Genomic DNA, 27,050 nt, shown 5'->3' on the forward strand with positions numbered 1-27,050 from the left:
ATTTGTACCCAATGACTGTTCTATATGGAAGATAAAACATAATAATTACATAACAATGTATTCTCTAACACATGTTCTAGCTGTAGAATCAATTGGAGAGGAAATATTGTTATAACAAAGAAAACAACGGCTTCAATATTGGTATCGAAATTTATAACGAGATTTTAAAACAGAAATCCCGCAAAATATTTCAAGGAAAAGTATAAAATGTGAATCTAGTTGTATTCACATACTAATCAAGTCGAATTAAGTACTAAATGCCTAAATAAAGATATTCAGTAAAATTCAAATGGAATTATCCATTTTTGCTGTTAATAGTGTTTTAATAGGTATTATATAAAAATGTTATATAATTAATATTATATTATAATAAACTTATTGATCTACATTGTTGATGTTTTATTTTTAATTTCCTCTAAATTTGATTAGGGATGAGAATTAGTAGGGTTGTACCGAGCATCAAAAATTTTATCGATATCGATAAAAAAAATTATCGATATTAGCATTCATACATAGGCATCACTAGCAACATCAACTTTTAAATGTTGGCAGCAATGTGGGTCATTTTTGACGTGAACTTCTCATAGGTTGGTATAAAAGATTTCCCATAGCGAATACATGCATATGTGTGCGTGAGCTCGAAATCGAAGTACTGAGTGCCGTCTCTTACCTATATTACTTGCTCTGTGAAGTCGCGCCTCTAAATGTGATCGTTTATTTCTACATAAATCAGAAAAATTAATAATATAAGGATAAATATGAGTTTTAATAAAAGCATACTACATTCGACGCAACACACTCCTTTAAAAAGTAGTCGTGTGCGACAACTTGCAGCTAAAGACGACACTCTTAATCTAACTCCAATACTCAACGAATCCTCTTATTTCAAAACTTTAAACGATACCAGTCTCAGACAAATTTTAGATGAATCCTCAATCGTTGTTAATACTGGTACAGCGGGCAATGGATTGAGTGAAGTATTTTTTGAAATAATCCAATCGAGTCGACCTAGCGATGTTTTGGATACTTTGGGTAGGTTAGCTCAAGCTTGCTGTGATTCTCTTGAGTTGGTGGAGCCATGGAATCGGTATAGTGTACAAAATTATTGGTTAGCCGAAGAAGCAAATACTTGGAAACTTCTTCATTGTTTATATGCTGATTCATTGATTGAACAGCCAGAATCATTTGAAAGTATCCTCGCTCAGTCAACACTATCTCAACAAACCTTAGTTAATGCCCTGTATCAAAGTGACTCTGAAATACGTCTTCTGCAGTTATTAGTTGACTGGTTAGAAGCCACAGCTGCTCAACAAGTTGAAGTTACAAGAACAGCAGCTCCAGTTATCGCACACAATATTCATTGGGGTAATACCCTACATCAATTACTTCTTGGCACAAGTTTATTTAATAAAGAAAGAAATAAGAGTATGATTACCAATATGGACCCAGATGCACCCAGACGTCAAAATAAAACGATACACTCTGATGATATGAAAGATGACAGTGATTTATGTAAAAGAGTCTTTACAGAAGTTCGATGTGGGAAATTGAATGAAGCTGTATCACTGTGCATAAATGCAGGACAGGCTTGGAGAGCTGCTGTGTTGCAAGGATGGAAGCTTCCTCATTATTCTCAAATAGAAGATTCAGAAGCTGTTATAGAATCAAGTGGAAACAAGTCTAGAGATCTTTGGAAATGGTGTGCTCTGGCTATAGCTAATGACACTTCTGAGAATTTACATTATAGGGCAACTGTTGGTATTCTATGTGGCCATTTGCAAAGAGCTCTCCCAGCTTGTCAAGGTAACTGGGAAGATTTATTATGGGCCCATTTGAGAGCTCAAATAGAAACAAGAGTGGACAAATTCTTACATGAACACTATGCAACAGCAGAAGCAAATACTACATCACCAGAAGTTTTAGAACTGTTACAATCAGAGTTGCCTTCTGCTGAACAATCATTGCAACAAATGTTCAGTGCAGTCAAGTCATTGTTGGATGGTAAGAAAGAATCCAACTATCAAACTTGTCAAAGATATCTAATGTTGGGCCATATCAGATCAATAATGCAAGATTCCCTACAATGGCTTAACAGCGCTGAAGATAGATTTGTAAGATTCCTTGCCCATCTAATATTAATTTTGCGTCAGATGGGTAAAGATCCTCAACATGATATTGGAGATATGATTTTGGAAAAATATGTTTCACGATTAATTGATAATTTGATTGAAGGTGCTTGTGAATTTCCAGAACTAATAGCATTCTACACATCTACAGTGCCAACTGAGAAACAAATAATTCTATTTTCTGAATTCATGGATAGAATTCATAAAAGTGAGAATAGACCAGATGTTGTTAAAGCTGGATTAACTGCTGGAATTGATGTTGCTGCATCTGCCAGAATGGCTATCAAAAAATCCATAACAGACATCCAACAAGGTTATGGAAATGTTGATGTCACATTAACACAAGCAACCGCTACTGAAAAGGATAAAAGCTTAATAACAAAAGTGATAAGATCTTTAGAATGGCTGGCCCTTCTTTCCAATCAAGCAGTGGAAGGATTGTGGTTAAGCAATGCAATGGTTCGGACATTTATATTCATTGGAAACACTGATGCAGCAATAACTTGTTTATCAAGTGTTAAAAGTATGTTTTCTGATTTTATGGGCAAAATTAGCTCTAGTTCTTCAGAATTAAGAGAATATTTATGCCTTAAAGCATATTTAGAAGCTCTGGAAGGTTTTGCAACTTGGTACAGACATTTCATCAGTGGTCAGCCAAAAGATGTAGATCCATTACCTCCAGATGCGTCTTTTTCAGATAAAGTGCATCATGAACAACAATGTGCACATGTTGAACAGCAAAAGACAAGATGGAAAAATGCTGTACTGCACCAGTCTCGGCACACTAAGACGCTCCTTTACAATGTGTTGCTTTTCCCAGGAGGATGGCTTCAAGATGAAAATGATAGCACATCATCACCCAATTTCACACAAGATGAAAAAGAAGAAAGATTAAAGCAATTGGATACACTTAGAAGATTGTGCATACCAGAAGTTATTATTTTGATATTGAAAATTTTACAAAGTAATGATGATGTTGAAAATCACAAAGAAGCAGTCAAATTAAGTGACCTAATTGCATCTGAAAATCGTTGTTTGTACAAAGTATTTACAAAAGCTAAGCTTCAAGAAGTATTAGAAAGAATCAAAGAGTCTAGTTTAATACTTCTGGAGAAAGGAAGAGATATGTTTGGTTATGAAATAAGTGAATAATTTTTCATGTTTGCATTTTTAATAAACTTTTTATTTAACAAACTTGCATTTTTTCTTGTATAAATCTCTTATATTTAGTTTAACAATTAGTATTACTTATTATTCTTTATGAATAAAACATGAAGATACATATTAATTTAGAATTCTGCATATTTTGTAACTTTTGAAAAAAATATATTAGGTATGTGATAAAAATATATTATGTATTTATTTGAGTCGAAATGAAGTATAAATAAAAAATATTATGTAACAACAGGGACAGGATTAAGATTGATCAATTGATTACTACATTCTGCCAGCTCTGAAATGGATACACGCCCCCTTTGTTTAATAAATTTAGCGACAGCTTCAAGCTCAGCTTGGGCAATATAAATGAACTTTCCTCTGTCATCAATAACACCAGTTAGTTCACCTGATGCTTGCATATCAGTAATTCTATCAATAGTAGCTTGCGTTTTGAGTTTGAAGTGAGCTGCTAAATCTTCCAGTAAAACAACCTTTTGAGTCTGAAAATAAGGAAAAAACTATTTAATTCCGCTTTCAACCAAACTGTCTTCCAAGTAAGCAGTTTGCATAATAAATAACCTAAATACTAAATAATTAACTTGCAATACTCTTTAAAAATAAAACTTTTTAATCCACGGCTGAAACAACGTCTTTAAAAATGACACAATAAAGGATATAATATTCTCTAGAATAATATGTGGTGTGCATAGAGTAACTTATAAAGGGTGGTGGTGTGTTTGTCATACATGATAATGTCATCTATTGCTTCTTTTATTGGACATGTGGCAGAGGTTATAAAATTGATAAATCAAATTAACCTACTTAAATGGGTATTCATTTCTCACCTTGATATATTCAATGAAGTCCCGAAGACGATTTGCTGCATCTTCCTCATCATTTTCGTCATATCCCTCACCTTCAACACTAAATGCAGCTTTCATGGCTTCATACTCTTCTTGTTCTTTCTTCTTTCTTTCCTCTTCTGCTTTCCTTTCAGCTTCCTCTGCCTTTCTTTCTTCTTCCTAAAATCGATATCACTACATAGTATAAAATAAAGTCGCTTTCTCTGTCCCTATGTCCCTTTGTATGCTTAAATCTTTAAAACTACACAACGGATTTTGATGCGGTTTTTTTAATAGATAGGTTGGTAGAAGGTTTTAGTATTTAATTTATTAGGTTTTAGACAAAGCGGGCGAAGCCGCGGGCGGTAAGCTAGTTAATATTAAAAAAAAATCTCCAATGAGATTAGCATTTAGGATATTGTTTGTTTCAAGTATTGTGCTTTGTCTGTTATGTATCTTGGTAATGTCTGTGTCATTTAAATTTAGAAATTTACAATTATGAAGATATAACATACCTGTTTCTTTTCTTCCAACTTTTTGCGTTCTTCTTCTAACTCTTGGTCTTTCTTCTTTTTTAGTTCTCTCATCTTCTCTTCCGCTTCTCTTGCTTTTTTCTTTTCCATTTTAGCTTCCATTTTGGCACGTTTCTGAAATAAATATTTATTAAACCAATATGAATCTTGAAAAGTGAAATATTGAGTAGAATCTGAAGACAATAACAATTAATAATAACTGAAAACTATTTAAACCGTTTTTATAAATTCATTAGGTATAAGCTAATTGTATAAAATATAACAACACCAATATAACATAATATTTCTTCATAAATTTAAATATAACAATTGCAATTTGTTACCTTTGCACCCATTTTATCATCAATTTCAACGGCTGGGCTTTCTGGTATACCTTCTTCATCCATATCATCAGCAACATTAGCGTCTTCATCAAGAGGTGCAGCATGTCTTGCAGCTGTAAATAAATTATTACCTTAGTAATTACTAATTATATATCTTATATCTCAGACTAGAAATAATATACTATGTATACAACATATTTTTATTTCAGTTGAACAATATAATATTTTCTTACCATTTGCTCTCATTCTGGCGCGCTGGTTTCTGACAGCTTGTACTCTTCCAGGGCCTCCATCTCTTTGGGCTACTGCTCTCGGTCGCGCAGCAGCTGAAGGAAACTATTTATTAGCCATAAAATTATTTTAAATATTGGTAGTTGGTACTACCATGTTTCATAGAATACTTACGTTTTGTGTTTACTTGTGACACTCGTAAAAAGGCAATTGATAGGATTATAATAACTACAGCACTAATTATAGCTGCAATAATAAACGGATCCATGGTTTGTAATTAAAAATTATTTAATTAATATGAATAACGAATACAGTAATAATGTGAAACCAATCTAATTAGTTTATTACAGAAAATATTGAAGAAAGTATAAATTGCACGTAAATTGTTATTCGTAAATTACTTGCTGTGTTTCTGTGTTACTTGCTCTGTGTTCGTAAATGTAAATCGTAATCAGTGACTTGTAGAATAACGTCAAAGTCAAACACCAAAAGTCAATGTCATAGTACGTGTGTCATATATTTTCATGTTCATCTATGTTCATCAAGAAGCTTATATCTTATACACCCACAGAACAGTAAAGTAGATAGAAGTGTGATGTGGGCGTGGCCCACGTGTCACTTGTAAGGTAAGATCACCTAACTTGCTCTCAGTTGTGCGCAGAAAAATCACATACACCGGAGATTTCGGTATGAACATTTGACGTGTAACAAGAAAATTGTTGTGTTTTATCACTTTCACACCTAACTTGGTATTGCCACTGTTAATACGAAGTTTTCCCAAGGCTACTATGTATGCTGTAATATTCTGTGCAAAAGGTTAGTTTTTGTACATGAGTTTGTTGATAAATTGCCAACAACGTCATTCAGAAGCATTGTTGGATGAGACAATTATTATTTATGCTAAATAAAATAAGTATCTGAACCAATTATTAAAAAGCGATACTCCCTGATTATGGGTAGTTACCATAATAAAATTGTAGCAACTCTTACTTTGACAATATGGCATAAGTGTCAAAAAAATTGCGTCGCTTCGAATATTTAAGTTAATATTGTTGCGTATTTAATAAATATTTTCCGAATATAAATAATGTATTGCATTGTGAAAAATTGCAGAAGTTTTTGGACACCAAATTCTGGCATAAAATTTCACAGGCAAGTGTATATTTACGCTATTTACAATATTCCTCAATACTCATGCATTTACCTGTTTAGAATCATTTTCATGGCAAAAATCGTCAATTTTATAATCATTTTAGTAATCAATCATGCTAAATATCTTTTATCTATCTTCTTTTCCTAATAATTTCATCATTTTTCATTAAACCAATTTAACAAGTAAGGTAACCATGATGACGAGTTTTTACGGATAGCGAAGAGAAAATATTGTAATAGTTAACAAAATTATGATGAACATTTAGAACACCATTTCAAAGATTTTTATACTAGTAATGAAACAACGCACGACATCGATAATGCACTCACATGTGGTTTTATGTTTGTTCTTCTTTAACATAGAAATTAATAGTTCTTTTAACTTACCAATTTTTTTTGTTTTACTTATTTTAGCTTTCCAAAAATGAAATAAAAAGAAATAAATGGCTGTCCATAGTGCCTATCAAGGGTAAAATTTATCAACATGCCAGAATATGCAGTTTGCATTATAAGCCTGAGGATTACGGTCCAGAAAAAAAATACCTTTTGAAAAGTGCTATACCTTTTTATTTACCACATTCTTGTTACAGCGTCTCAACTGTGGATAAAGTAATTTTAATTATATTATAATTAACCACCATGAAACCATTAGTAACCGTAAGTACAGCTCCTGAAAGACATACGAATTTCTGAGAACTGTAATATCGCTACCACACATCAACACTAGCGACGCAACTCTCCCTTTGGAATATTGAAAAGTTTTAGACTGAAGCTTGAGTAACCAAAACGATGTTTTAATGTATGTAGCACTCATTTTAATTAAAAAATTGTAGTATGAGATCAAAAGTTATCAAGCGTTATTTAAAACTATCATTCTCTACCAATTAAAATGGTATGTAAGTACCTATAAAGATGATAATTATTCATGTAAGTTGACCAATAATATTATAATATAAATACTGTTAAAAATATATGTCGTTATTATTTATAGACCATGATTTTTAGTTTTTTTTATTTCGAAAAATCCTGAATATACAAACCAGTGTGGTCACCCACAGAAAGAGACAAAAAACAACACTGACGTCATTCAAGGTTATATTTTCTTGTGACAAGTTAATGGTCATAGTGCAATGATGCAATCTCCAGTGTATTAGATATAAGCTTCTTGATGTTCATAGTCGTCGTCCGAGGTCGTCGTAGTCAAGATTTTCAGTAGAATACCGTATTATTATTATCTGTGATATTTACACTTAAGGCCGCGTTTCCATCTGCAAGTAAACTTCCGCAAGAACTGTCCGACGTGTGTCCGACAGTCTGTCTGACAGCAACTTGCAAGTGTAAAACCATGTTGCAAGTTCTGGACAACTTCTGTCGCGACAGCATAGGGCGTATTCAGAAAGAAAGCTTGAAACTTATAAGCGCTTATAAGTGCTTATCGGCGCTTATAAGCGCTGATAACCCGCGCAGGAAAATATATGAACATGCGCTTATAGTTAAGCGCTGATCGGCGCCGACAAGTTCCAACAAGTTTCAACAAACTTGTCGGCGCCGATCAGCGCTTATAAGCGCATGTTCATATATTTTCCTGCGCGGGTTACCAGCGCTTATAAGCGCCGATAAGCACTTATAAGTTTCAAGCTTTCTTTCTGAATACGCCCTTACGCGACAGTTTGTCAAGCGCTTCTTGCGAGAAGTTGCGAAAGCGTGTGTCTTGCAGCTTTCTACGAGATATACGGAACTAGACCGATAAGCAGCGAGATCTATCGCGAGTAGACGCAGTCATGTTTACACACGCTTTCGCAACTTCTCGCAAGAAGCGCTTGACAAACTGTCGCGACAGAACTTTCTACATAGTTTACACTTGCAAGCTGAGATTTATATTATATCGCTGCATAATATCCCAGCAAGACCAAGGTTTTTATTATAAATTTAAATCATTATTCAATAACTCATTAATAAATGTAGGTTAGTTTGGTTACATCTTTTATCTGTGCATGGGTAAAAATTAAAAAGATTGAAAAAATGACACTTTTGAATTGACATTTTCAGATGACGTGTGTCTTGCGGTGTCATAAAATTTTGTTTCGATAATCGCCGATAATAAAAAGCGTGAACTAAAATGTTGTTTAATATTTCTGTATTGTCGTTTCTTTTGTTACTGGATGCCAGTTGGGGCTTGTACTTTCACATAGCAGAAGGAGAACGAAAATGTTTCATAGAAGAAATACCGGACGACACTACAGTTCTTGGTAATATTTTGTTCTGGTTGTTTCCAGGATATTTGTTAAATAGGACCCTGAAGTAAAAATTGCTATTCGTTTCAGTGAACTACAAGGTCGAGCTATATGACCCACGTTCGGGTGGTTTCATGCCGTCATCACCTGGAATAGGCATGCATGTAGAAGTTCGGGATCCCAATGATAGAGTAATTTTGTCTCGGGTGTATTCCTCGGAGGGTATGATTTCGTTTACATCTACTACACCTGGTGAACATGTTATTTGTATGTATTCTAACAGCACATCATGGTTCAGTGGATCACAATTGAGGGTAAGCTCTATAATATTTTACTTACTGATTTTTTATCACACTTGAAAGTAAAATTGACACCATATTGTAATGTTTAAGACATGTGTTTGACTTGAAATAAGAACACACTTAAAACTTAATCAAAATATACACTTGATTAAACAAAACATTTGTGTTATTTAGGTGATCTACAAGTCACAAACTCAAAATAGTAAAATAGTGTTAAAGCAAAGTTAATATTTAGTTGATATACCCATTGATTTGAAAAAAGACCTTGTATTTTAGATATAGTTCAAAAACTTAATATTTGCTTCTAGGTGCACCTTGATATTCAAGTTGGTGAGCATGCAGTGGACTATGCGAATGTTGCCCAAAAGGACAAACTCACAGAATTACAATTGAGAATCAGGCAGTTGTTAGATCAGGTTCACCAAATTACAAAGGAGCAGAGCTATCAAAGAGTAAGTCTGAAATGATGTTGGAATATCTAAAAATGTTAGCTTTTAGTGTTGCAATGTTTTAAAATCAAAAATTATGTCTGGATTATGTATGAGTTTGCATCATAACAATTATACTTCAGTAATTGATTTACTTAATGTATAGGTGATTAGATATTATATATTAAAATATTTCAGTAAGGCATTATTATAGAGGAGAAAGTAGAAAAAGACAAGAGTAAATAAACTTTTGTGATATTTGACTTAATATCAAAACAAGAAAAATACCCTGTTCTTTTTCACACAACATGTAGATAACATGAGTATAGATTTTTGCATAGTGATTAATGTTACATTGTTTTACAGCATCGTGAGGAAAGATTCCGTCAAACATCAGAGAGCACAAATCAAAGGGTTCTCTGGTGGAGTCTGCTTCAAACTGGTGTTCTAGTGGCAATAGGATACTGGCAAATGAGGCACCTTAAGAGCTTCTTCGAGGCTAAGAAACTAGTGTAAATATAATAATAAAATAGCTATACTATAAAATTGTCAACTTATTTTGTAATTACTAAATTATTGTTTGCCTGAGTAATTTCAATTTTGTAAGAATCTGCATATTTCTAATAAAATCAAATTAAGTTATGTTGTGTTTTTTTGAACCAATTTTTAAACAAATGTGTGAAGGAATCCAATAGAAAGAAGCTATGAATTGCCATTGTATATCAGACATCCTGATTTATTGGGAAATTATTCAATGATCGTGAGCAAGGTATAACAAATGAAAGAGCTCAAATATTCCACCTTGATTAGCTAACCTAAAATGGAATGATCAATTCTATCAGTGCCTATCCCATGGCATCTCTATTAGTTTTGGTATATTTTTTAATAATTATTACTATGTATAATAATATAATACATTCATTAATAACATACTACATATTAATAAAGCCCGTTAATTCGGTTGAGCTCAAATATTAATATTATATTTTTCTTGTTAAATGAAATAAATAAATCAGAATCTCAACATTATTGCTTTTTATTCTATTTTAAAAACTTACATACTAACATGTATTTCACATAAAAATAAACAATTTATTAATTATTTATTAAGTAAGTAAAAAAATATTGCACATTGCAACTGATGGATGTAGTTGGTTGTGTAATAAAATCAACTATAAACATTTATGTTTCAACACGAAATACAGAGTCCAATGCTTGAAAAAAAGGTTCTGGATTTGCTTTAGGGAATGGAGCAAGAGCACTGAAGTCTACTTCTTCCACAGTACACTGTAATGTATCACAGGTGCAATAATATAAATGTCCATCTATCTGTAGCTGCTCTGCTAACTCTAATTGATGATTGTCCATAAGATCTTCATTCACAACAACCAATAGTGGCTTATTTGCGCTTAAAACCTCTAAGCAACTCCCAGCCCCCGCATGGCTGATAACAAAATCAGAGTTCCGAATATCATCTTTTATAGAATCTTTAAATCTATACAAATGTAGTTTTATACCTTCAAGTTCATAATCGCCAGGCTCCACGTCACTTTTACCTATTTGAAACACTATTGTTTTGCATCCGATTTTCTTTAGAGCTTGTAAAACATTTGTAGACATTACTTGTTGGCAAAGTAAATCGAAACGAGTTGTACCGACTGTAATAAAACATTTTTCATAATATTGCATTTTAAAATAATAACAATAAATGAAGAAAAAAAATAAGGACGGGAATTTAATTTATAAAAATAAAATGAAACTACAAATAATTAAACAAACAGGTAAACAATATTGAAAACATTGGTCGTCATTCGTCAACGTCAACTGCATAGTGTCACCTGTCAAGTTACGGTGTGAGGTGTCAGATGTCAAATAGTCAAACGTCAGAAAATAATCGTTTTACGCACAGTTTTACGTAAGAGCGTAATCGGTTCTTTATACTCACTTTATACTTTAGAGGTATTGTATTTAGTATGTATAATACGGTCGATAGTCATTTTCATAATTTTTCATAATTAGTCGTTTTCATAATTGAAAAAAAAAACATTATATCTTATTTAAATTACTAAAATCATTATCACTTGCATAAGTGGATTATACTCCGAAAATGGCATATTCTATTATCTGGTTTCAGAAAGCACTGAATTGTACATAGGTAAACGATTTCACTACTAGAGCGTTTTCACATTATCCGGTCCATTAACGGTATCGGACGCCGATCCGATATCGGGGGTAAGTAAAATGTATGCTACATGTTCGGGCCTTTCACATTGTCCGGTCCGATGCTGATATCGGAACGATTTTATCGGATAATGTGAAAGAGCAAATTGTGTCCGATATCGGATATCAGCTCTCGAGTCTCGGCGTCCGATAACAATATCTGATCGGATAATGTTAAAACGCTCTTACATACCCACATTTCTATTAATATTTCTTCATTCGAGTACATACGCACCGGAGTGAAGATTATGAATCGTTTCAAATGTTGCTGTTCATTCCACAGTTCATTTAGAAATTTAACAAAAAATTCAGTCTAGGAGTAACTAATAAATAGAACATAAACCCTTAATTCTTTACTAGCTTTCCACCCTAAGAGAATACAAATACTACATTTTCCGCCCATGGCATCGCCCGATTTGTCTTAATGTTAACATAATAATTAATATTATAAACAGATAAAACCTTCCTCGAGATGCACTCTATCTATAAAAAAAAGATCTCAGGATAAATATTACACAGGTAGGTACAGAAAAATAGCTGGATGATGCTAGTGATTATACTAACTAATAAAAAAATCCTGAAATTGAATGTAAGCAGTAAGTATACGAATATTACTATAATAATATAGTGTACGGAATCCGAAATCATACTGTTATAGCTTTGACAAAGTAATTGTGTATCAAAAATGACGTGTAAATGATACAAAAATTAACGAAGCTTCAAGCAATCAAGGAACACGCTATGTCTGTAATTGTCTTACATCTTTAATGGGTGCCTATCTTTCGACCTTTAAGATATTTCATTTATAAACCTACCTTAGGAGTGTTTCTTTTTTTTGTTACTTACATTATATATTACCACATTTATTAGGTCTTTGATATAAAAATTATGTTTCAAATGGACTTAAAAAACGCCTCATGTTGAAAAAAGTTCAAAGGTGATTCATTTCGATGTTTTCATTTTTTGTCTTTTTTTAACAAGATAACAAAGGAATCCAAATTCCGCGGAAAATTCTAATAAGGACGAAGGGGCATTGTGATTCATTATTATTTGTACTCATTTGTACTACAAGAAGCGGTTCGGTTTTCGCGTTCAAAATTAAATAATAAATTAATAAACTGGCCGAATTGAGAACCTTCTTTATTTGAATTGGGTTAATAAAATTACGTAGGCCCAAATTTTTTTATACACCCTGTACTTCAGTAACGTGTACGGCTCGAAAAAAGTACCTACTCGATGCCAATAATTATTCTGATCGAATACACATTAAGCGTTAACAAGGAACCGAAATGAACATTTGTAATTTAATTCGGATGTGTTTCAGTTTTCATAACCTTTATTATTACATAGAATTCTTAATCAAGACGCAGCCTAGCTGGCCTCCCGAATTATGACGCGTTTATTATGTTCAGTGAGGTGTTACAGGCAAGTGGTATCATAAGATGCAAGTATGGATTATAGTTTTATGTTTATTTGGTCATGTTACTTCGGACGATTTTCCCTCCCTCATAACTGCCAATGCGTCTATAGGTAAATTATATATAATTTTTATTTTTTCTGCTTTTTGTATTATAGTTAAAATTAAATTTAACACTTTGTCGTTAATAGCTGTAGTATTGGATCATCAATTCCTACAAGATAAATATCAGCCAATATTGGACGAACTAAAGGATTACATCAAAGAGTTAGCGAGAGTTGAGCTGAAACATGGTGGTGTTTTAGTCCATTATTACTCTTGGACCGCAATTAATCTAAAAAAAGGTAAGTGTTTTACCTATTTGCCATTATCTTGACGTAATCAGCAGCATACGAAATGGTGCATTAATTTGGTAGATGATTACCGATATTTCAAAACCTATACTATCTAAAATAATATAAACTTAACTTAATTTTCACAGGTTTTCTAGCAGTGTTCAGTGTAGCTTCCTGTGAAGACACTTGGTCGCTATTTAAGCGGACAAAAGCGGAACAGTTACTGTTATTCGCACTTACAGAAGTGGACTGTCCTCGGTTGCCTTCAGATATAGCGATTACAGTCACGTATACAGAACCTGGGGAAGAAGTACCTCAAATGATCTTGGATCTAAGAACTGAAAGGGCATTTAATTGGAAATCTGTAATCATGTTACACGATAATACACTAAGTTAGTTTTTGTTACTTTATTTGACAGATTGAACATATCTTCGCGCTGGTATATAATAAAGTGATAATAAAGTACCAAATATCATTGAATATCTAAAAGGAAATCTTTTTCCTCCTCTGTGAGGGCGATACTACGTTACGATTACCAATCATTTCTTGCTGAAACTTCTTGCTTTGTCACATATTCAGATACGCGTTGTTCAACTATATAAGGCATTTTTTGTCTTGGTCAAAACTCTATTTGGTCTCTATATCATCGTCATCGTCACATCAATCGTAAATCGTAATAAGAGACATTAACCTATTAAAAATGTTGTCATCAAATTACCTATTGATTATCATTATTTCTAATCTTTACATTTTGCAATTATTATTTTAGTATATATGTATAAAAAGTATAAAAATGATAAGGGTTTGGATAAGGACCCTTATCATTTTTATACTTTTTATTTACGAAACCTTATTCTTTACGAAAATATTGTTGGCAGACAAATATAGGTACCCCAAGCTAGCTACTAGTTATTATTCTGTGGTACCACTAACAGACTATGTACTAGGTACTGATATATTATATTAATCGAATAATTTAATATTCATCATTTCATATTATCTATATCTACAAAAGTCAAATATTTATTGAAGAGGCGTTTCATTACGAAATACCGTGTATTTTTGAATTAGGTCAATAAGAGAATAATAGGTACTCAAAGGATCGAGAGAGCAAATTCATCATTATTTTTTTAGTATAATTTTATATTTTCTTTCAGCATAACTACATACTTTTCCAATAGAAGCATAAGTACTCAATTTGTACAGCCTTGTTTAATCTTTTAGCAAGAAAATAAATACTGCTCTAACATAAATATATTTATATATAGATCGTGATATGGTGTCTCGGGTAGTCCAATCTTTGACTTCGCATATTGATGAAGACGTGCCATCCGTATCTGTCACCGTGTTTAAAATGAAACATGAGGTCAACGAATATTTACGACGAAAGGAAATGTATCGAATTATTTCTAAACTTCCCGTTAAATATATAGGTACGTAGTACTCTAATGTTATAAAAAGATTTTAGCTTTAGCTTAAATGGCGTTATAACTTATAAGATCAAGATACCCATTAAGTATTAGTGTGTTCAAACTTACTAACGTACCTAACTTAAGCTATGTACTAATAATGCATGTTCATGAATTATCCGCTCGTAAAATAGTGCAACGTTGTAAAGTGTATTAGTGCGAGGGCTTCACTTAGTCTGAAAACTCATTTAAAAATTATTTTCGTGCAAACATTGAGGCGGTATTCTAAGCCTACATTTTTAATTTAACAAAGTTTCCGCATTACGGTTTAAGTTTCCACTAGTCTGCAGTGCAGACAAATAAAGGTGAACTTCTGTTGCCAACAAAAGCAATCAGAATCAAAACTATTCGTTGCATTCTATCCTACATTACTCAACATTTACTCAACTTTCAATCATTCAAGTTAAAATATCAGTTGTTCATTATTTTTTATATTTAAAAAGGTAAAGGTTCTTCGTCTTTTATAAATAATATCTTTTATATTAAAGATAAAGAACCTTATATGTTTTCACAAAATTCAATTCTGTGCAGACAAATATCTAGGTACTTTTTTTTTAATACATAATAATATGTGGAACCCAGCTGATCTTTCTTTAGCTAATCACTGCACCACACCTGTGACCAAGGCATCAGTTAATTCTTTGCAAACATACCTATCTACATCTACACTAATATTATAAAGAGGAAAACTTTGTTTGTTTGTTTGTTTGTTTGTTTGATTGTAATGAATAGGCTCATAAACTACTGGACCGATTTTAAAAATTCTTTCACCATTCGAAAGCTACATTATCCACGAGTAACATAGGCTAGGTTTTATCCCGGAAATCCCACGGGAACGGGAACTATGCGGGTTTTTCTTTGAAAACGCGGGCGAAGCCGCAGGCGGAATGCTAGTATGTAATATTGGGGTATTTGTTGTACGCTATTAGCGGAGCTTTGAACAGAACTATCTCTGTTCTAGGTGAAAATTTCATAGCCATTGTAACGTCAGATGTAATGACGACTATGGCTGAAACAGCTCGCGATCTCGGCATGTCGCACACGCTTGCCCAGTGGTTGTATATAGTATCAGATACGAGTACACGTAGAGGAAATCTGTCAAATTTGATAAATGATTTATACGAAGGTGAAAATATTGCTTACATTTACAACAGGACAGATGTAAGCTCTGAATGTAAGGTGGGTAATTTAATCGCAAATCTATCAACAAAGTTCGATTGATATCACATGGTTCGATGGGTTTTTCACAAAACATAGGAGTTAATCAAGCCAGTTATGTAATTTCAACAGCGAATAAACTTAATTCTTTTACAACAAGAGTTTTATGATTTCAAAAAGACGTAGACGTAGTTGATCATTAGGCCGTTAATATAATATAGTAGGCATATGTCTGAAAATAAGGTTATGTTACAGAATGGTATATTATGTTACTGCAAAGAGCTGATGAATGCTTTCATATCAGCGTTAGATGAAGCAGTACAAGAAGAGTTTGACGTTGCTGCTCAGGTTTCTGATGAAGAGTGGGAAGCCATCAGACCCACTAAAAGACAGAGACGAGATATGTTATTGCGCCATATGCAGGTTTTCTTATAGTTATTTTTATAATAACAAGTTGGTAAACGTTATTCTGCCAGGACACTTATATTTGATATATATTTGATATAAAAACATTTTGCGATCCATTCTCCGACCTTTCAAATACATATACCCAAATAATGTCATTAAATTTATCAAACCATTTTACAAACCGTTTTACAAAAACACGTGACATTTATCTAGCTTATAACAGACTGAGAGTTAGAGATTTACTATTTTATTTTTCTTTAATTATTCTTCTACCCTCTAGCGGTTTTGGCAGAATATCAGCAGCAGCTGGTCTCATGATTCTGACTGTTTTCTATTTTAATGTAGATATGTTGTTCTTTTTTAATTTATTTGAATAAACTGTTTACTTCTCTATTTATCTTTACAAGATTTTAATAGATAGATAATGATGTGTAGGTATTGTATAACAGACTTCAGTAACACTGAAAAATCACAAAAATGGTGAAATATACACAAAAAAGATATTTAAATGCCAGCCAGTATTTCATCATTTTGTGATGTTAAATATTGATAATGTAAACGTATGAATTATGAAAACAAAGGTAATAAATTATTTGAATGGCCACAAAGTCGCCACTGGGGATCGAATAATCGAAATAATGTACCTACCAACATCCCAACGTCGTACATTTGTCGAAACATATTTTACCTAATCAAAAAATTTTGGGTTCGTGAAAATATGTTACATTCATTTTGTTATTTCATGTTTTCACCTGAGAGAATAATATTGTCGTAGTATTATGTCGTAATGTCGTAGTGTTATATTTGGATTTAAAATTATCATTTTTTCTTTAGCAACATATATCGACTTTTAGTAAATGTGGAAACTGTAGTACTTGGCATGCTCTGGCCGCAGACACATGGGGGGCAACATACAGACGACAAACAGATAATATTATAAGTAATAAAGAAGATAACTACACTAATATCCTCATAGAGCATGTTAATTTATTACAAGTAAGTAAAAGCCTGGGTAATGATGATGATGATGATTGAAAAATTGGATTCTTAGCTTGGAATTTGCATTTAAATATATGTATTATGTATATTATTTATAATATATTTTTAATATGCCCCTTCTTCCAGTTCCACTTCAGTCGATATTTAGAATTTAGGTAATTAATTCATTTTTATCAGGTCGGTTTTTGGCGGCCGATTGATGGTATAAAATTTGAAGATGTTTTATTCCCACACATTCAGCATGGTTTTCGGGGAAAAGAACTGCCTATTTTAACTTATCATGTAAGTTTTAATGTTCATTAAACATGATTACCTTATAATCAATTCTCTCATAACAGAGAAAATATTTTAATGTTCTGTAAATATGCTTGTATTTGCTTCGCTTGAATCGAATGATAATATTTATGAAACTGTTTCTCTTGAGCAAGTATCTAGTAATTATAGTACCTAGATATTGTTGATTCTAATAATTTTTTTAAGAATCCTCCATGGACGATACTGCAAGCGAATGCTTCTGGCGCTATCATAAGCTATGGAGGGCTATTATTCGATATCGTTGGTCAATTAGCTAAAAGCAAAAACTTCACGTACGTATTTGTAGCAACATATTTTCTATAGCGCGCATCGGACCCATAGTTCCTGAATAAGCGCCTTTAACCAATTAACCAAACTCCTCAGCTTATATATAAAACTATAAAATTAATATTGTACTTATATATTCACGAAAAATTAAAAAAAAAATATTTTCCTGAAAACTTTGGCAAAGCACTTGTCATCAATATCGTTTATCGAATAGGTGAGGTGGAAAATCAATTTAAATTGGAACAGGCTTTCTTTGGCAAAAATAGAACTTCTTATAAAAGCTGCGTTGTTTTATTTTCATTCCAAATATAGTACCTATTTACATTCAAATAGGGAGCTTCATTAAATTGTCAAAAGGGCAAATAAAATAAAACACATCATTATTCCAATAACAAAATTCATTTTTATTAAAGAATCCGTATCGTTCTTCCGGGTCACATAAAAGAGGATTCATCAAATGATACTTCTACTGATGTAAGTACTAATAAATAATAAGTACACTTACTTATATTAGCTGTTCACAATGTTTATTTGAAAAAAAATATCTAGTTAGTATAGTCTTGACTCAAATAATCAAATAAATGAAACAAAAAACAGCTATTCTTTAGTTATAAATGGTGGTACTTACTCGACTTGATAAACAATTCACATACGTAGATATTAACCTAAAGATTTAGATAATTGTATGAATTGTCTTTGATATTATATTATTTTCAGATGATGCACAGCACGAGTGCGAAGTTGACTCTATCAGCTGTAGCAAGAGGAAAAGTAGCCATTGCGGCTGCCGCTATTACTATTCTATCAGATCCACCCCGAGGTTAGAAATAACATATTTAAATTTAATAGGTGTCATACGAATATAGGCTAGGTAATTACCAATTTTGAGGGGTTAAGTCTCGCCTTGCGGCGGTCTTGTTATTAAATAGTACAACAATAGAAAATTTCACACATATTTAACTTCTCTTGCAAACTGCACTGATTTTTTATACATAATAGAGTCTTATTTACTTTTTTCTCACATCGGTCACGTATTTGTTTACATAATATTATGTATTCATAAACACAAGATGTTTTTCTCGTAGGAGCGGTCGGAGTATACCTATCACGTATTAGCCACGTGATTTAAAGTTGCAAGAATTCATAAATTGTACCTTGATAGATACCTGATTCTTTATACTTAGTGATGAGATACTGTTTAGATTTATCACACATATTGTACCTACTTACCAACTTGCATAAATCTTGCGTATTTAGGTACAATTCAGGAACAGATTAAAGTTGTTATTTTAAAAGTAGTAAGGTATTAAAAGTTATACTCGAATTGAGAACAGAAAAGTTATTTCGTTTATAGCAGGTTTAATTTGTAAATTATAACAAACTATCCGTTTTATTAGCGACATTACAACTCCGAAAACATATTACCGCTCGGCGAAAAATATTTCACATTTAAATTAAACGCGGTAATGGAAGTTGGATAAATGGCCGTAATGTATAACGATATATTACCTGTAACTCATACGTATTGAAATGGAGATATATTTTATGTGCTACATATTCGAATGCTTCATAAAGTTGAGGCCTATAATGTTTGTTTTTCCTGAAAACCACCAATATCTGTTGTTTATGATTGTCTGCCTACAGAAAGATGTGTTATTTGGGAATTATGAAATAATCATTATATCTTTCTATCTATTATATACTCAATACTCATATATTGTGATGTATAAAACATGTAATTTTTATATCTACAGTAAGAGTAACCAATAAAATACGATAAGTAGATAGTTAATCTAATGCTTATCAACGATAATTTTACAAAAGCTCTCTACATATTAATCGCGTCATCACTGCTTTCAAATTATCCTCATGACTACATACTTTAGATAGCGATAATTTAATTTATCTTCTTTAAATACCTTTTAATTCCATTCAAGTCATTTTCATATAACAGGTATAAATTACACGATTCCCGTGAGCATACAGCCGTACGCTTTCATAATAGCGCGACCTCGGGAGCTCAGCAGAGCTTTATTGTTCCTTCTGCCATTTACAACTGATGTAAGTCTTCTGACTTCTGTTATCTATGTAATCATAATTTTGTATATGAATTTAAATGGACGTAAGGTCACAGATAATATAATACTATAGGTACGGGATTATCCAGAACGAAAGACGTCAAGGGATGACTTTCAAAAGAAAACGGTGGTAATTTATCTAAAATATAAAGTTGCTGTATATACAGATGGATCTTTATAGGGAAACCTGCTAGGGCAGATCATGAAAAAGTTATAAATTTAAATAACACTTATAGTCATATAAGCAAAAATAAATATGCAGCTACAATATGCGTAGCTGCATATTTATTTTTGCACATACATATGAATATGACCTTTAAACTACTACAAGCATCTATCGTATAACCAGATTAAGATTATAATATATTTAGATTAGAGTGGAATCTACTTTGTGGTACTTGAATTGTAATATTGTAAAATGAACTCGTTAGCTTTGATAGTTAAATGTAGTTAGTTGGCTTTGAATTTGTGCCAAAACACTTTAGTTTACATTTCGCACATTTAACGGTCAAGTTAAAACCAATGTACCATCTCTTTATTCCTAAGACCATAATACTGAATCGGTTTATAAGCGCTGCGATATAATTATTAAAAAAATTCTTGCTAAAATATTTTAAAACTATATAATCGGCATAGTATTAAGTATATTATCTGCAGGTGCTTAAATTATGTACAAAATAACATTAAACCCTTTATTTCTAACAATATTTTTGCACGCCTCATAAGCGAAGCGTTGAGGTGGGTACTACTGTCACTTCGCGCAAAACATCTGATTTTTCAAACTTAAAATGTCTTTATGTATCATACATTGCACTTGTAAGATAATACATACACACACATATTAAGAAAAAACACTATTTTTAACGTTCATGATATTTTTGATGTCATTTTTGTTATTTAAACTAGTTAAAAAACAGTTTAAAAAAGTTCTGTCTTGGACGTCCGTGTGTCTGTATGTGCGGATCCTTTTTCTTGTTAACACGATAGCGACCGAAATACTTTACTAATCGAGTCTTTTTTTTTCTCTTACGCTTGAGTATGCTCAGGAATAGAACCCTTTCATTTTTCAGGGTCTGATTCGATGTGGTTTACCTAATTGTTATTAAATAAACAAAAATAATAATTAATAAATATTTATTAAAAAAAAATTATGAGGCGTGCACTTTTGGATTTTCCAAATTATTTCTTTACTTTCATAATAAATCGTAATTCATAGCATGTACTATAGGCGCTCAGAGTTGTAATTGCTTTCAGACATGGCTGTGTTTAGGATTTGCTGTTATATTAATGGGACCGACTTTGTTCATAATACATAGACTTAGTCCATATTACGATGCAATGGAAATAACTCGTGAAGGAGGCTTAGCAACTATACATAATTGCCTTTGGTATGTTTATGGAGCTTTATTGCAACAAGGTTAGTGTTTCACGACTAATTTAGTGAGTTTGTTAGTAGAATTGTGCAACGAACAAAATAATGTGGGGTAATGAAAAGTTTACAGTATATTTAACTTGCGGTAATAAAATTTGCGGTTGTTTGAAACACTTTTCCTAACTTATTTTGGGTACATACGTAGGGTAGACTGGGTACGGTTGAAACAATTTCACTTATAACGACCATAACTTTGCTTTTTATAACCCGAGCGATGAAAAATATATGTTAAATAAAAGAGCATGTATCTGTCTAATAATAGGCACTGTGGTTTTAGTTCCAGGTGTATTATTTTAAATAGTAGATCAAATAAAAAAATGAATCCGATTTGTTTCAACCGTCCCCATACCAGGGGCGGTTGAAACAGTGATTGGGGTCAGTTGAAAAATATGCAAATAATACAAAATATAGTATTAAAATATGTTTTATTGATTGTTTATTTTAAATCAAACAATAATTAAGTAACTCTTTTACAATAAGGTCTGCTCTCTAAATATGGTGACATAAAAACAAGACAGAAGAACCTACTCCTCATCTTGTGATGATATCCCCTTTTGTACATTTTTATTTTTTGCTTTTATGGTGTTTCTTTTACGTTTTCCTCAATCAAATATCTTCCTTTTTCCTCTATCCAATCGTTTCTTCACTTGTTTAGCTCTTGTTCGTTTCAATATTAATTCTTGCTCTTTTTTATCTCTTCCTTATCTGGTGTGTCAGTGGAAATAGTAGACTTCCTGATTTTTCGCCCTCTATTATTATACCTTATATTGTTATATCCTCTATTATATCCCATTTTTTTATTTTCTTGCTCGCCAGAATCATCTCGCATTCGAATTTACCTTAGAAGGGAATAATTGTGCTTCTCTGCCACTTTTCGCAATGATTCTCCGGTTTTCACCTCCTCATATGCATCTTTGTACTTCGATAAGTCTATTTCTCTTCCCGACATCTCTCTTACACGTACTATCGGCATCTAAAAAAACAAAAAATAATTAAAACAATGTTTCAACCGTACCCAAAAAAAATGTTTCAACCGTCCCCAACTCCTACTTTAGGTAAAATACAGTTATAGTAATTGTAACAACAATGGTACACAAAAACTAGTCACAATGTCATATTCCACAAGATTCACTTCAAACAAAAACGCACACTTAATAATGTCACTTAAATAGAAACGCTAATAATTGGAAAAATCTCCAAGCAAAAATACTTACTTATGGTCATAAAAACACAATAGGGTCTTATAAAATCAGCTGAAGCGCGCGGAGATCGACGCAATATTGTGGTTCGTGTTTAGAACAGTTGTACGCTACTTTTTCCCCTTGGACCCCTAACCCCCCCACCAACGGTTTGCGAGATATTCGTGTTGTTTCAACCGTCCTTTGTTTCAATCGTACCCAGTCTACCCTACAATGTACGTACATGGATGTGTCTAGAAGTTGAATAACACCAGATAACTCGTCTTTTTGAATAAATGTTGAGAATTAAGGTAGAAATAGTAAAAATATTTAACCTAGTGGGCGATTTTGAACACAATATTTAAAATTTTTAAAGCACGTTTTGTCATACGTTATTTGAACACACACTGATTGGGAATGAACCGACCGGACCTTTGTAATAAATTGGTTTCCGTTGCGGTTTAGTATAATAATATTAAGCATACATTGCATGCATATTCTTATTTCCAAAGTTTTGAATGTTTCAGGAGGGATGTATCTCCCTAGGGCTGATAGTGGAAGACTAGTCGTAGGAACATGGTGGATTGTTGTATTAGTAGTGGTCACAACATACTCAGGCAATCTCGTTGCTTTCCTAACTTTTCCTAAATTGGAAATTCCAATCACGACGATAAGCGAACTTACTCAAAGTAACTTGTATACGTGGTCAATTAATAAAGGCTCTTATTTGGAAATGCAATTGAAAGTAAGACACATCTTTGCTATTTCTATACATTCATGTGTTAATTCCACAGTTATAACTTTATTAACAAATATTTATATATTTATGATTTTAATCTCTATAGGTAGCAATTATATCCCTAGTTTCTCTTGTTGCTGTTCTACGTTCAACTAATATATTTAGCAATCTTACATCACGAAATAAAAATTGTAGATTTTAAACTGAATATTGTAGTTTTCTCGTTTTCCAGAACTCCGACGAGCCCAAGTACGTATCTCTGCTGAAGGGTGCTGAGATGACAACGCCCAGCGGGACTGACGCGAACTTCATGACTGGTGACGTCATATCTTCGTTTATTATTTACTTTCAGATATCTTCCAATTTCGGGATATGGAATTGTTTCAATAATACTGACAATGATTAGTTATAAATAGGAGTAGTGCTTCGTAGAGCTACTCTGGTCTCTGCTTGGAATAACCAGAAGTTTGTCCTTTTCTTATAGTGGGGATATCTTGCATAGATATACCAACAACCAACCGGGAAAGGGGCCGCTATGTCGGATTCTTCGACCAAAACCTCACTGTGTTCCATCCAACCACTTCAATGGTGTTGCTAGAAATTTGGCCAGAAGCTTGGCCGGCAAAATTGCTTATTGTTGTACACGCTTAAAAATATAGTTAAGGTTTATTGACAAATTGAACAATAAGTATCATGTTTGTGGAAGAACTTTTTTGCAATAATAAAATTTAAATGATGAGGCTGATTGGTAATCTTCAGGGGCACTGAACGAATGACGATCGCGTTTCTCTACGATAGTTTATGGACGATATAATATTAATTCGATGTATTAGCATATTAGTTACGACATCTTATCAAATCGTCATGAATAATTTCACCCTCCGTTTGGCAGGCAATTTAATTTAATTTAAAATCAGCCAGTTATTATTTGGGATCAAATCTATCCTTGAAATCTATTTCATTTCAATTTTTTCTTAAAAAAAAGCAGAAAACAGTTGTTATATCAGCACTTGTGATGATGAAGTCTGAAAAGTTGTGTTTTAAGGAGAATTAATTAAAAAAAAAAAATGAAAATTAACCTTTTCCAATTCCCGCATGACTGTGTATCGAATAAACCGTTTCTTCGTTTTTAAATATACTCTGATTGCCCTATATATGTAGGTTACTGAGATCGTTCTCTTGAGGATGACTCTGGTTCGTTAGCTGCAATAAAATTATAGCTGTATACAACAATAATTTAAAGATACATCCATTCAGTAGAATTTTTTTTAATGATTTCTGTACTTTTGTAAAGGATGACCAACCAGCTATTCATACAAGAGCATACATGACTAAGTAGATATTAATTAAATGCTAAGTAAATAATACCTTAATAAAATGAAATTATCGCTATCTATATAAGGTATAGAATAAAGGTCAGTTCTGCGTTTTGTTTTAGGGTCTTCTCTAAACCGTGTGCGTAAGGAACGTCACGTTATGATAGATTGGAGGCTGAGATTAAATTATTTGATGCGAGCTGACACATTAGCTACCGACTCTTGTGATTTTGTGCTTAGTAAGTTTGTTAATAATATTTCATGACTTTGTTACTTGTTAGTACCGAGTATTTTTGTGTAGTGTCCATAAATGTTCAGAACATATTTTGATAGCGTCAAGAGTGTCAGAACTAAAACTACTAGGTATACATTTTAGGTTCTGAGGAGTTTATGGAAGAACGAGTAGCAATGATAGTTCCAGCAGACAGTCCGTATTTACCAGTAATAAACAAAGAGTATGTAATTGTTATGTGTATGTAATTTTCTTAAAATAAGTTTTGTAGGTATAAACGAATCATTTTATCGGTTTGTATAAAATTTGTTTAATCGGAAGCGACATGAAAATTGTCTTCTTCCGAATACAAACCTTAAGGTCTTGCTTGCAGAATTAATCGCATGCAAAAAGCGGGGCTCATCAATAAATGGTTAAGTGCTTATCTGCCAAAGCGCGACCGGTGTTGGCAGACCTCCGGCGCGACTCGGGAAGTCAATAACCACACTGTCAACCTTAGTGATATGCAGGGATCGTTCTTTGTTCTATTTCTTGGTAAATGTACATTTGTTTAAAGATTTATAATATTTATAAGATTTATAAGATTTTACAGCTTCTGGATATGTTCTGTTTAGCTTAACTGTCAGTTGAAATAACAAATATTTCCTACATGTATGAAAATTGGACATTACCTACATGGTGAAAGCGGCCCTAACTGTAGGTACATGTGAGTGATCAATTATCTACCTATAAGTATCTGATTCATTTTCTTTTTTGGAACATGAATTTTCGATGCTTTCAAAAACTGAAACCACGCGACCTGGCAACTATTATTTTCATACTGCAATAACTATATTATTTATTGCAATATATGAAAATATTATTATAACGTTCATTATATATAAGAATATGTGAAATGATTAGTTCTGCTCATGCTATTGAGTATGGACACTGGACAGCGCACTTTATTCGTTTCATCCCTCGAATAACCGATAGTCAAATACGTTTATGGAATTTAGTACCTAATAAAACAATGTAAACTAGTTAGTTAGGTTTTAAAATATTTAAAAGGATTGTTTATTTCCTTTTATAACCTCATTATGCAAAATGGATGTACTGTGGAATCAAATTAAAAATGGATGGAATTATTTTTGTCGCTAAGTCGCAGTCAATGCGGTCACTCTACCACGTCCAAAACTCGTGTTTTTCACGTTCTAAAATCTGTTTGCCTAGTGCCCGGACCACTTTATAAATGAAATGTCTCCACGAATTTCTTTTGAATACAGATTAGCTTACCTACGTTATATTTTAGGTTTTATCTAATATTTGTTGAAAGGAAATCCCGTCTTCAAGATCGCTAAATTTACTTTTCTGTTTTATTTTAAGATCTTGTAGTGTTCTACAAAGTATTTATGAAGCTAAATCTAATAAATGATGTAATGTAATTAATTGCTTTACGATGTGAAATGTACACAAAATATAACATGTTTATTTAATGTTTTTTTTAAATATTTAGGTGTTTTCTCTGCTACAACCGTGCTCCTATCCGAATGGTTCTACAACAGACGTAAGAAGAAAAACGAACGAGTGGTCATAAAGCCATATGTTGAATGAATATATATTATATATACCAAATGTAAACATGTTATGATATAGGCCTTTTAACATACGTATATTATGATTTCATACTCAAAATATGGTAAACTGTATTAATTTGTACCTATTGTTATTAACGACATTAAAAGAATGAAAAATAAAATTTGCATTTTTATTAAGAAACTTTACACTGAACTTTACAAAGCTCCTAAAAATATTTTCAAGTAAGTACGATCGTAGGTCTAAACTTGGTAAAAAGCTAACTTTGTTTGTTTTAGGTTTTAGTCTAATTTTTACTAATTTCTAATTTTAACTAAATATCCTTAATTAATGTATTAACTATATTGATTGATTTCCCTCAATACAGTTCAAAGTTCAGTATTTGTTTTCATTTAAATTTTGAATCATGTATAGAAACAATGTTGCCGTGTGACTTATCACGTCCGCACATCTGGGATGCTGCGTTAAATATTGTCAGTTATTTCATTGAAATAATATGTACAGTTTATGATATTAATACAATTTATTTTTATTTTTATTAATAACTAAATAGTGAATCATTTTATAAAATTGTTAAAACTA

At 32.3% G+C, this 27,050-nt stretch overlaps 5 protein-coding genes across 5 annotated transcripts; 3 read left to right on the top strand and 2 right to left on the bottom strand.

Annotated features, from left to right (window-relative positions):
- Window positions 1-692: 692 nt before the first annotated feature.
- Nup107 (nuclear pore complex protein Nup107) lies at window positions 693-3,426 on the top strand. Its single transcript, XM_090109228.1, has one exon. It carries the CDS (start codon window positions 759-761, stop codon window positions 3,276-3,278), a length of 2,520 nt encoding a protein of 839 aa, XP_089965354.1. The 5' UTR covers window positions 693-758; the 3' UTR covers window positions 3,279-3,426.
- On the bottom strand, window positions 3,288-5,647 carry Ddrgk1 (DDRGK domain containing 1). The gene is made up of 6 exons (XM_090109229.1): window positions 5,388-5,647; window positions 5,216-5,308; window positions 4,983-5,095; window positions 4,642-4,773; window positions 4,130-4,306; window positions 3,288-3,784 (listed from the first exon to the last, which is right to left on the bottom strand). Exons 1-6 carry the CDS (start codon window positions 5,479-5,481, stop codon window positions 3,521-3,523), a joined length of 873 nt encoding a protein of 290 aa, XP_089965355.1. The 5' UTR covers window positions 5,482-5,647; the 3' UTR covers window positions 3,288-3,520.
- Window positions 5,648-8,393: 2,746 nt separating this feature from the next.
- eca (transmembrane p24 trafficking protein eclair) lies at window positions 8,394-9,971 on the top strand. Its single transcript, XM_090109346.1, has 4 exons — window positions 8,394-8,614; window positions 8,690-8,913; window positions 9,210-9,353; window positions 9,696-9,971. The coding sequence occupies exons 1-4, from the start codon at window positions 8,485-8,487 to the stop codon at window positions 9,843-9,845; spliced, it is 648 nt and encodes a 215-aa protein (XP_089965472.1). The 5' UTR covers window positions 8,394-8,484; the 3' UTR covers window positions 9,846-9,971.
- A 467-nt stretch (window positions 9,972-10,438) lies between these two features.
- Window positions 10,439-11,151, bottom strand: Alg13 (Alg13 UDP-N-acetylglucosaminyltransferase subunit). Its single transcript, XM_090109479.1, has one exon. It carries the CDS (start codon window positions 11,016-11,018, stop codon window positions 10,512-10,514), a length of 507 nt encoding a protein of 168 aa, XP_089965605.1. The 5' UTR covers window positions 11,019-11,151; the 3' UTR covers window positions 10,439-10,511.
- A 1,840-nt stretch (window positions 11,152-12,991) lies between these two features.
- Window positions 12,992-26,528, top strand: LOC149902818 (ionotropic receptor 93a-like). The gene is made up of 19 exons (XM_090109206.1): window positions 12,992-13,079; window positions 13,158-13,310; window positions 13,448-13,693; window positions 14,571-14,735; window positions 15,733-15,950; window positions 16,185-16,352; window positions 17,172-17,333; window positions 17,514-17,618; window positions 17,817-17,923; window positions 18,332-18,392; window positions 18,636-18,738; window positions 19,873-19,979; window positions 21,251-21,413; window positions 23,134-23,351; window positions 23,578-23,662; window positions 24,784-24,900; window positions 25,038-25,116; window positions 25,267-25,427; window positions 26,389-26,528. Exons 1-19 carry the CDS (start codon window positions 12,992-12,994, stop codon window positions 26,484-26,486), a joined length of 2,604 nt encoding a protein of 867 aa, XP_089965332.1. The 3' UTR covers window positions 26,487-26,528.
- The last annotated feature ends 522 nt before the right edge of the window (window positions 26,529-27,050 follow it).

Source organism: Colias eurytheme, chromosome 14 (genome assembly GCF_061535395.1).
Source record: "Colias eurytheme isolate Ceu_HAF_F1 chromosome 14, ilColEury1 Martin Lab GWU primary, whole genome shotgun sequence".
Classification (NCBI taxonomy): domain Eukaryota; kingdom Metazoa; phylum Arthropoda; class Insecta; order Lepidoptera; family Pieridae; genus Colias; species Colias eurytheme.